This window comes from Aplidium turbinatum, chromosome 18 (assembly GCF_918807975.1).
Source record: "Aplidium turbinatum chromosome 18, kaAplTurb1.1, whole genome shotgun sequence".
Classification (NCBI taxonomy): domain Eukaryota; kingdom Metazoa; phylum Chordata; class Ascidiacea; order Aplousobranchia; family Polyclinidae; genus Aplidium; species Aplidium turbinatum.
Window position 1 is genome coordinate 9,813,853 of NC_137489.1, and position 11,695 is coordinate 9,825,547.

General features: G+C 37.7%; 1 protein-coding gene across 1 annotated transcript; it reads left to right on the forward strand.

Moving 5' to 3' along the window:
• The first annotated feature begins 1,686 nt into the window (after nt 1-1,686).
• LOC145787798 (NADH dehydrogenase [ubiquinone] iron-sulfur protein 6, mitochondrial-like) lies at nt 1,687-5,030 on the forward strand. The gene is made up of 4 exons (XM_082599625.1): nt 1,687-1,892; nt 2,462-2,515; nt 3,828-3,965; nt 4,896-5,030. The coding sequence occupies exons 1-4, from the start codon at nt 1,725-1,727 to the stop codon at nt 4,959-4,961; spliced, it is 426 nt and encodes a 141-aa protein (XP_082455751.1). The 5' UTR covers nt 1,687-1,724; the 3' UTR covers nt 4,962-5,030.
• The last annotated feature ends 6,665 nt before the right edge of the window (nt 5,031-11,695 follow it).

Below are 11,695 nucleotides of genomic sequence, written 5' to 3' on the forward strand. Positions count from 1 at the left end.
AATTTGACATGACTAATGCCTTGTTTTGCAGAAATGCAGACCTAGTGATGCCAAATGCCACCGAGCACACTGATGTTTGAATTGAAAGAGAAGTAGCTGAAAAATATATGAATGTTTGCAAACAATATCTAAAACCAAGCATGTTTTGCTTTATTTTAATATAAAGTTACATAGATTTCTTGATCTAAGTAAGATCTTGAGTTTAATATAATTTCTTACTATATAATTTTGCTTCGTTTTCCCCAAAATCAATTTTAAAACACTTCTACTCACAACAAACATAATTATTGTTATTAAACGTTTATTTCAGACCCTGTAATCCATATGAAGCGAAAAAAAAGGTTCAAAAAATTCACTTGTGTGCAACAAGCACTATAAGACATAAGCTATGCCAGTATAAACAAGTAGACACATTCAGAATAAGTTTATACGAAATACATTATTTGTAAAAAAAATCCTTAAACAAATGTTTTCTAAACTTCTTTCAAATAAGTTCTGAAAATCGGCCAAGATTTTTCCAAACATTACCGTCTTTGTCTTCACACTGAGAAATGTAAATTTAAAGTTTCTAAACTTTAAGTTCACCTCATGAAACTTGGCAGTGTCTTCAGGTGGGAAGCACTATCCCTCATTTCGGTCAAATTTCAAGGTTGCTCGGAAGGGAATTTCCATGTTTCTGAAAGTTTCAGAGGGTAACGAATAGAGGTGAATGCGCTTTTTTGAAAAATATTACCTTGAACTCAACGGGAAAAATCTTGAAACAGATTTAAGAAAAAAAGTACTGGCAAAATAATGTTGCCCTTGAGGAATACAAGTATTGTGCAGCAGTTATTTGAAATTTATTTTGCGTTGTCTGGCAACACTTTTTTTCCAGACTTATCACTTAATTACTGTTTGTTCAATGGGACAAGCCACAACACAAAAGCGATCTTCTTCTTGGTTTGAGCATTACCTGACTACTCACCATGTATTGTATATATAGATTGTAAATTTGTGAGAATGGTTTGTCTTTGGAATCTTTGTCCTTGCTAGCCTTTGATAGGTTATTCATGGTAGTTTTGCATACTTATAGAGGCTTTTAATGCAGAGCCAGTTACCAAGATTGACAGAGTGAAGTTTCCAATTGTTGAAATGTTGTCACCAGGAAATTATTTCATCCAATATGTGTCACTAAATGGAGAACAATTCCGAAATGGTCGCTCAACCGCGCACCCTTATTAGAGCCTAACCAGTGAGGCGTGATTTTGAGTCAGCGCCTCAGCAGTTTACCACTAAGCTAATCTTTATTCTTGAACTGACGAAGCTTTGCAAGTTAATTTTGGCTGATTTGCTTGCTTCCATAACTTACCCATAAGCACAGCTAATTAGGCTACTCATTTGGTATGTTAAAATAGGTAAGTTACTTTGGCCTGACTACAATGGGTGACTTGGCCGGACAAAGAATTTGTGGATAAATTAATAAAACGTATCAGGAAAGCCTACTACATAACTTATAGATGTATTATGGAACTCATTTTGCATATCTGTATTTAACATCATGTCACTCTTCAATTTTAGCTAGCTTAAATGTTAATTGAAGAAATGGTTTTTAAAACTTTACGTATATTGTAATAAATTAATAATGTAAACTATAGGCTACCAAGTGCTCTTCTTTCTGATTGAAACATTTGTTTATTTTTTAGTGGTAGGTTGTACAGTCACCTTCTATTTCACTTATCTTGACAATGTCTAGTTTAAGAAAGCTCTGTGGCTTACATCAGATTGTGAGACGCATGTCTGATCTTTCTGTTGAAACAAGTGCTACCAAATTTGTTGTTGTGAAAGGAAAATTTATAAAGGTTCCAGCCAAGCCTCTTCCAACTGTGACTGAAGAAATAACTCATACTGGTCAGGTAAGCTATACAAAAATATATGTTTATGTTTTTTTTTTTAAGCTTATGCTACAAGTGTTACACTCTTGGGTTGCCCATTAAAAGACTCCATAAACAGACTTAGCTGAGCAACATCAAAAAAATCAGCTGTCTGTTTATGGTTTAAAAAAGTAACCTCTCTTCCAAAATTATATCTTAACAGACGCCAGGCCTATTCAAATGCATATGATGTAACGATAACTGGTCAAATATTAACAATAAATAATCGTATCATCATTATAGAATCAACTTTGTACCCAAATGGTAGCAACCTTATTATGATACTTGGTAAGGTGGCAATTCAACATCACTCAAGAGTATTGGTTGGTTGAAGATGTAGACTTTGACATTAACCTCCTTGCCTTTCTATCGATGTTCAAATCTTCAAACACTGAGCATAATCTTAGATATGACAATGATACGATTGTCAATTTAATTATTGTGATGTTACTCACATCTCAAAATTTTATCCTCTTTTTTTATTAACTTTCACTTTTCTTGTCTGTTTTGTTCGTTATTTTATTTTTCTGCACAATATTTCTGCTTTACAGTATTTTGAAGAAAAAGATTGGAGACGAAACAGATTTCATGACAGAACGAAACTGGTAATGATAAGTTTTTTAAACATGAATGATAGAAGTTGATGCATCTGTACAAGGTATGGGTGCATCACACAATGTATATAACACATTAAATACTGTTGGTGGCACAAGATTTTTCAATAATAAATATATACCTATTACAATTATGATGTTGCCGGTTTCTCAAGGTTGTTTCAATGCAAATAGACTTAATGCTATGTAATCGAAATATGGTATTCTCTGGTGCCAGATTTTTCTTAGTTTTCCCATATTATACTCAAACAACGCCAATATTGGTTTAAAACATTTTTAATGTGTGTTATTTAAAAAATATTGAAGTAGTTCGGTGCAAGGTATACTTCCTTTATCGTAAACCAATCAAAGACATCATGAACACAAGATAATTATGTGTAAAAATATTAGCTATGTATGGCTTATGCAATATCAACATTATTGGCTTTTGTGGAACTTCCTTGAGTGTTTAGAATCACAGCCATTTCTTTGCAACTTTAACAACAATCAACCATTGTTGGGCCATCCAATCTACCCGGTACATCTCTGAACCATTACACTAATAGTCTGCTAAAACATTTCATGATTCCTGATTCTACCTGGACTAGAGCCGAAACACATGTGTACTGTGTAGTTAGCCTACAATAAGCTGCAGTTGCTATTTTTTTAGCGACAAAAGTCACAAAGCCGATTTTGGTACTCTGATGTGGTCCATAAAGAAATGGCTTTTATCTATAAGCTTCTGTGCAATGATGTTTCTTCCATATAAAAGATTTCTTTCATTATTAAATAAAGCATGTTCTACTATAGGCATAAAAATGACAGTTACCATGATGACTTTTTCATCAGATTGATGACCGTTTATCTTTGAACCCACAAAGACAGCTTTAATCTACATCTTGAAGAATTTCCCCAAGGGTTAATTTTTGAACTGATGTTTTCCCATATTAATGATGCGTGACAGCTTATATCATTAATATATAATTATATTGATAATCTGCAAATAATATGCTTTAACAACTTAAAATGCATTCTGGTCTTGAGCTATATATTGTATATATAAGCAGGTAAAATCTAGCATCATATAAGTTAGACAAGGATTAACATGCTGTGTAACCGAAAATGTATACACTTTTCAGTTTATTTTTGCATTTTATATTTAACGCTGTGTCGTTTCTGGTTTGCTTATGGTTCCATATAATATCATAGTGGAAGCTGATTGGCTTTTGGATGACAAACAAAAATGAACAATGTGTTGTTATGCCAAGATTGGCCTAATACTTGTGCAGGACTTTTGATATTCTTAGGTATTTTATTACTGAAGGTTAACCAAAACTGGGCCGTAAAAATGGTGGCAGAGATTCCTCCAATTGAAGTTGAAGGAAGGAAAGCTGTATGTGATGGAAGAGATGGCCCAGATGCGCCTGCTGCTCTTGGACATCCGAGAGTTTATATAAATTTGGTGTGTACTTTACTCCCCGTCTCACCCTGTTTAAATTTGGGTCTGCTACTATTTGTCGAGTCCGATTCGGCGAGTCCAGTTCGGCTAGTCCGATTCGGCGAGAGCCCTTTTAGGCGAGTTCCCTATTCAGCGATTTTTTTAAAAATTATTGGGTACCGTAGCCTAATGATCATTGCCGCTTTTACATCGTTTTAACGTCGCTAAGCGTTGAAATAAGACCCTAACCCCAACCCTTAACCGCTAACCCCTAACTCTAAAACGGCAATGATAATTAGGCTACGGTAACCGACAATTTAAAAAAAAAATTCAAAAAGTCGCCGTTGAGGGAACTCGCCGAAAAGGGCTCTCGCAGAAAAGGGCTCTCGCCGAATCGGACTAGCCGAATTGGACTCGCCGAAAGAAAATGTACATTTTTTTTATCGATTGGTAAAGTTTACAGCACAAGGACTATGCGAATATCCTATGCTGCTGTTTTTTTCTATATGTCTGCCCGATAGCTCAGTTGGTTAAGCGCTTTATCTCATGATTTAAGATCAAGCGGCGCTCTTTCGATTCTCGGAGTGTGTGCTTGAGCAACGCATATCAAGGATAGCTTTCCATTCAGCGGCACCTAGTGGATGGAATAACTCACAGACAACAACATTTCGGAAACTTGACTGCCAACCTCGGTAACCGGGCCTGTGTCAATGATTCAAAGCCTCTACAAAGGATAAGGATTCAATGAGCCGTTTTTCGTTTCTTTACGCCCCCCGTACTTATTTAAAATTAATTTTAATTGTGCATTACCTCCGATAGTAATCTCTTACCTATTTGTTGAATAGCTAAGATACGTGTTTGTAAACAAATTTTATTTGGACCCCTGTAAAATGGTCTACATTTTATCAATGAATTTATAATATTATTCTTATGTCATGTGTTCATTTATTGCAGGACAAAGATGGACCACAAAGTTGCATGTATTGCGGATTACGATACGTCCAAAAGCACCATCATTGATCGCCCGACTTGTTTGTACATGTTTTACGTTTTTGTCTCTAAATTATACAATTTCATAACTGGCCCTTACTGCTTTGTGTGGTTTGCTTCATAGAGAGTATTAGTAAGTACTAAAGTCTATGAAAAGTCGAAAAACCATCGTTTATGCTCTTTTTGGGCCTACACTCCCTACTACAGTATATCTCCATAATATTTTTAGCTGAGGCAACGTGGTGCTTGCAGGGCAATGATAAAATCGACCTTTTTTCAACTGAGTAGCGCTTGGAAGTTCCAAAAGGTCACCTCGAACTACTTCCATGTCAGAAAAATCTCATTTGATCATTGTCAGTGGCGCGGTCAGAGAGGTTCAGCCTACCTTTAGGCTCGGGCCTGGGATAGTTTTAGGTGCCAAGAACTTTTGTAAGGTGCCCGGGAGCAACTTTTGAAAAGGTACCATAAAAAAATCCCCTTTTAGCAATGGCTTGACCAATCAGAGCGGTGCTGATCAGTGGAGCATGATGATGGCGTGCGTTTCTTGCAGGCTTAGCTTTACAGCAGCGCCAACTGCCAAGAAAGAGATTGAAACTCGCTTGTTTGTGAACAGAAAAGTTTTGATATACGAACTACGACTAACTAGGCGAAGCATATGAAGTAGTCGAAGCTAGGCAAAGCACTTGAAGTAGGCAGTGCAGAAGCATCTCCGTTGCTATTGTAGGCTTTATTTGATGACAGTGAAAAAAGCGTCCCTGGAGGTAGCCTATTGTCCTATAGGCATCATGAGGCATTTATTAACAGTTTTCTGTTCACATTTGGCGATGGTAAATATACCATGTAGGTAACAATTTGGCCTAAGTGTGAAGTGTACTTGTTGGTATACCGATTTGCTTCATACTTTCAACTGACATTCACAAACGGCTGACCAATCAGCATTGCCTTCACTGGCGAAAAACGCAATCTCACGCTCCACTGACTGTCGAGAACAACATATCACGCTCCACTGATCAGCACCGCTCCGATTGGTCAAACTATTCTTGAATCTCGGTATGGGGGATTTTTTTATGGTACCTTTTCAAAAGTTGCTGCCCGGGAAGGAATTCCGTTGTGGTTACTTTCCTCAAGTTGTAACATCCAGATACTTTTTGCAGATTTCAACTGTCCGTAATAAAGTAGGCTACAGTTTTCTACTTAAAATAACAAATTTAAGTTGTTGTGTTGTGGTTACAAAAAGGCTTGGCAAGAAAGCATGCCCAGTTGCCCACCTGGCAGCAAAATTCTCGCTAGCCAGATTTTCATAATTGTAGTCGTCCTTAAAAATGTAAGAAACCCATTATTTAATTAAAAGCGAAACTATTTTTTTATCGTATTCAACGTGCAGCGGTTACTGGCTAGGCTGATCAGTGTCAAGTGCAAGCTAGAATCGGTAGCCCACTACAGGCTACAGAGGTCGTCACGGCACAAATACACCCGCGAGATTGAAGCCAAAATATTCACAGAAGAGTTAAAACAACTTAGTTGGTTTATTTTTGGCAATGAATCTTCATAGCTCAGCTGCAGTGAAACTTGTATAACACAATGAAGACCTTAGCGTGGCACGCGTAGGCAACTACAGATCGAAAACCACTGATGCATAGTCAGTAGAATGTGGATAGAAGTAGCCTAACCTTTCCCATTTTACAGATGTTTTTATGTGGCTGCCACACAGACACACGATAAACCAGTGGTTCCCAACCGGGGTGCCGCGGCACCCTGGGGTGCCAATTACAATGCTTAAGGGTGCCGCGAGATAATTGAGATATTGCAATACTGCGGCCCATTCTTTATTTTAACTTTAACCCGTTAAGTGCGGAATATATTTATTTCTAAACGAGTTTCAGTGCGTATTAAGTTTCGCGTCTCCTAGTTATTCCCGGCTCCTTTCTGGAGAGTCGCTTAGTGGGGAAGTCGCTGGCGGTAAGTTGATAATCCGTGGGTAAGCATTTGTTTTCTCGCCCGCGAAAAACAGCGTGAAAGAGATTTTGACTCGTTGCTGTTCTTTCCATGAAAACATTTGAAACGCATCATTATTGCCAGGTTTCATGATTTTGTTTTGCAAAGAAATCGAGAAATCCATTTTTACTGTACTCATTGTTTTGAATCTTAAAGAAGAAATTTTAAGCTTATGCACAAGCAGATGCCTCTCGACGAGTTCTGGATAAAAATTCAAAATAAGTATCCTTGCGTTGGAAAGCTATTGTGCTTTTGCTGCAATTTTTCGCGTCATACCTATGTGAGAGTGGATTTTCCGTATTAACGAACATAAAAACTAAAAAACAAAAACGACTGCTTATAGTCGAGGAAGAAATGCGGATGGCTTTATCGAATGTGCCCCCAGATATTAAGGGACTTTGTGCAAGAAGTCAAGCCCAAATTTCACACTGACTTTTGAATAAATACATTTATTTATGCGCGCTATACTATACAACTCATTCTGTGATATTTCATGCAGTTATTTGAAATATAGAAACCTCATAAAATTGATCCAGTTTAGCCAGGGTGCCGCAAACTATTTATCTCTTTGATAGGGTGCCGCAAGGTCAAAAAGGTTGGGAACCACTGCGATAAACTATAGTAGAGCTGAGGCTGTGTCACTGAATCTGGGTTGTTTAATAAGAAAACAAAAATTTCGCAAAGAGTTTAACTTGAAACAACATCACGACATTGAGCTTTGCGTCGAAGTAAAACCTTTCGAAATTATGCTGAACTAACAAGAATGAGTAGGCAGGAAGAAAAACATCGTATCCAGACACAGGAGAATCATATAAACTGATTAAGCACACAAGGACAAATGAGCGTAAACACCCATTTTTGTAATCTAATTAAGGCTGTAGGTAGACTAGTGATTTTCTGAACTTTTGGTGCCTGTTGCCGTGGTTCTCACAAGGTTTTAAGAGGCCGGTATCAAATTTAATTTCTCGGTCAACGTAAGGAATGCTATGATTGCTTATGGAAATCTTTGTCCCTAAACTGAAAATACGGTAGGCTACTTAATCTTGGCATTTTTGCCTACTTGCAGAGGCTTCGATTCATTGTTGTAGGCCCAGTTACAAAGATTGGCAGAGGAAAATGTTTCTTTCTTTGTAGAACTGTTGTTGTACGTAAATTATTCCATCCGCAAGGTGGAGTTGGAATAATAAGTTGCAGCTATTTTAGATTGTGATGTGCAAAAACTTGGATTGAGGCAAAGATTTGCTCAAATTTGTTTCTTGGATCCTCTGGAGCTGAAAATTCATGATTTGTATCTAGTTACTTTTCTTAATAAAATTGTCGATCTTTATCTGGACAAGGCCGCTCTCAGCTCAATAAGAAAGCAACTAGGCCTAATTTTTTATTTCCTCGTCCAAAACACGCAAGTCTAAACTACTGGTCCATTAAGTGGGCAAAGAATGGCATCCAACAACCTTTGCTTGACGTGATGCGTCATACTCGTAAGAAAAGCAGGTTGTCACTTCACATATTGTTTGTATAATTGAGTGACGAACTTTGGTTCCAGCAAGCTACGGAGACGGTGAGACGCATCCACATAGGGCCGTTGAGAGGATAATTTGGGCCCGGTACCAACGAGATCCTCGGGCCTCAAATCAAGACAGTCCGCCTTGTTAGCTCAGTGGTTACGCACACGGCTAAAGACCACGCGGCCCTGGTTTGACTATCGGGGTGTGCGGCTGTACGCTTGAGCAATGCATTTCTCAGGACTGCTCTCCATTTAGCAGCACCTAGCGAATGGAATAATTTCCAGGCAACAACACTTTAACAATCAGAAAACTTCACTCTGCCAATCTCGGTAACCGGCCCTGCATCAAGAGCCTCTACAAGTGTATTTTTCTTATAAATGTTTTGATTTTTAGCTCAAAGATCTTATTGGTACCAGCCCCAAAATCACTGCCCAAAATATCCTCTCAACGGTCTTGTGGGTCAGTAAAAAGTCGTTCGATCTACCGACAATGGTAACATTTAGACCAACGCGAGGTAGGTGTGTAGCTTTTTAGATGTTGACAGCATGATGTTTAATTGTAATCTAAGTTTAAAATGCTTAAGTAGGCTATTTCCACCATATGTCGGTTTCAGCTGAAGATTGGTAGAACGCAGTGACCAACTAATAAGCTTTCATATAGGCTACCAACGCAGGCAAGTCGTGCTTCCTGCTTAGCTAACGTAAGATAATCCGGATACACTGCATGTAGTTGGAAAGGTGGAGTTAGTTTGGATTCTAATTAAGTCTTGATTTAATTCCATTGTCAGTTTGTGAAGTGCACAGGCCACCATAATACGTCATGGACTATGGCCTATACCTACTGTTGGATAAACCTTACTCTACAAGTAGGCTATACAACCAATAAGCTATGCAAAACTGCAAGAAACTGCTTCAAAAAAGATATAACATAACTTGCTCGGTCAGACGATAAAGATTTCCAACAAGCAATCAATCATGTTAAACTCAAATTTTTCACAAAAAAAAATCCAAAGGAGAAAATTGACGCAAAAAAGGAATCATTGACGAAGTGTCGAATATACAACTGCACATTGTTTTCAACATCTTTTGGTGGCTAAAAAGAAATTTTGCTCAATGCGCTTGCAGTACAACTAATCCTCAAAGTAACCTACTGTCTACTTCGAAAGTTGGCTAGCCTACTATCTATCAACGTAAGTTTTGTCTTGATTTAGTTTCGCAACAACATTTTTCAAGAAGGGTTTCATCCAAACAACGTTTCCAGCACCCTTAGCAGCCCACAATCATGAAAAAAATGCAAAAAAAATATTTAAAAAAAAATGCAAAAAATGTATAATTTAAGCCAGGGGTCACCAACCTTATTTGCATGGGGGCCACTTTAGCACTAAGGAGAGCTGTAGTGGGCCGCATTAATAAAATTGTAGGTAGATTGACTTTTATGCTTGAAAAAAACGCATTTTGTACCCAGTGTCCAACGTTACATGTTCTTAATATTTATCTTAGAATACCGCAGCAACAAAATTAGTCGAACAACGCCATTGCCAGGCAGGGGCGGATTTACTTATTGCGCCGGGGCGCCGCGCCCCCCTAAAATTCCAATTTTTTTTATGTCTGCATGCAAATTTCCTTTTTATGCTATACTTTAACTTGCAAATTTCCATTTTACTAACGTAAAACAATGCATGATGTTTAGTCTCGGCAAGTAGACCTACTAACCGCTAACAATTACGTATTGAGACGTTTTTGCAACATTATCAGCATGAGTAGTTTAATCGTATTGTTCTTTTGCTCAATTGCATCGTTGTCAGTTCACAATATTTTGTTTTGCTGATAGGGCAAGGGCCCGATTTCGCTTATTCTGCAAATAGGAATAGTATAGACTCTTATTGCTGCAAGCGCTTTGTTCACATTTGAATTATTTTTTTATTCGCAATATCTTAAGTGAGTACCACTCACTTGTACTAAGTAGGCTACACCTAGGCCTCACCATTTGAAAGTTTTTTATAATGCTTTTTTTTGGGGCTATGCACCAGTGAGCTTCAGGCACTCTAGGTTGGTGATTTATTGAAATGGATTTTGGTAGTTACCCCTTTTTATTCACTTGGAGCAATCACTGTTGTATAGCCTAAAGTTTTAGTGGAAAATACCTAAATTATCATTTCACGTTCATTATTGCTTTTAATTGTCACGAGCGGCATTATGGCATTGCCTCAACTTTAAGCGACCCCCACCTAGAACTACAATCTGATTGGTCTGTCGGTGGAATCGTATGCAAAGCGAAAATATGCTTCGCGGAAAGTATGTTTTTGCTTTCATGCTCTTTAACTCCTCAAGAAAAGTATTTTTGGTTATAGGCTACTTGTACGCTGATACCTTCCGCGGGCCGCACATAACAGCGTGGTGGACCGCATGCGGCCCGCGGGCCGCCAGTTGGTGAACCCTGGTTTAAGCCATTTACTTTGCTTATTTGCATTATTGCATTTTACGTATAGGCTATACTGTAGTCTAACCGCATTTGGAATCTTACATAAGGCTATCAATTGGTTACATAAGGAATGTCTTACGCAACGTGCAACGCTGTGAAGGTCAAAGATTGATTCTAATAAGCAGAGAAATTCTTATTCGAAGATTAATGTAAAACATTTAAAGGTTCTATATTTAACCAGTTTAAGTTTTGATAACTTGCTTATGCCTTTCTGTGCTTGGATTATAACTTTATAAGGAAAACTCAAACGAAGTATAGCGTTTGTGTCCCAACGATAAGGTAGCCTATGGTTACTACGGTATATCCTGAGATCTTTTTTTTTTTTCAAAATAAACACTGAGTGTCAAGAACAGCTTCTATTAACCACTCAGAAAAAACAAAATTTTTGTCCTCTTCATATGGCTGCCGGCAACAAATATCGTATTTGTGCTTCCGATCAGTCACATGTCTGTCACGTCAGCAAGCAAAACAGGATAGGCTACGACTTACGTAGCGTTAGCTTGCAACTAGCTTTCACTATACTTTAGAAAAAAACAAAAAAACGCAAGATTTGTGGTTGTTCAAATGGGCTGTAGTTTCAGTCATTTTAATTTATTTATTGTGTTTTAACTTATAATAATTATGTCAAATCGAATGATTAATTTTAAGTAGGCCTAAACGAATTCACAACAAATGCAAATAGCCTAATCACTAACATTTCTGGCAGTTTTTACGCAGAAATTCGAAAAGACAGCGATTTTGCGATAAACTACCTAGGGCTAGGCCTATAACTAACCTAAAATG

Bases quoted from the DNA above. Each gene is read 5' to 3' on its own strand.
- LOC145787798 (XM_082599625.1), top strand. From the start codon at position 1,725: ATGTCTAGTTTAAGAAAGCTCTGTGGCTTACATCAGATTGTGAGACGC. The intron at 1,893-2,461 runs GTAAGCTATACA...TCTGCTTTACAG, and splicing joins AAATAACTCATACTGGTCAG to TATTTTGAAGAAAAAGATTG. The intron at 2,516-3,827 runs GTAATGATAAGT...TTATTACTGAAG, and splicing joins TTCATGACAGAACGAAACTG to GTTAACCAAAACTGGGCCGT.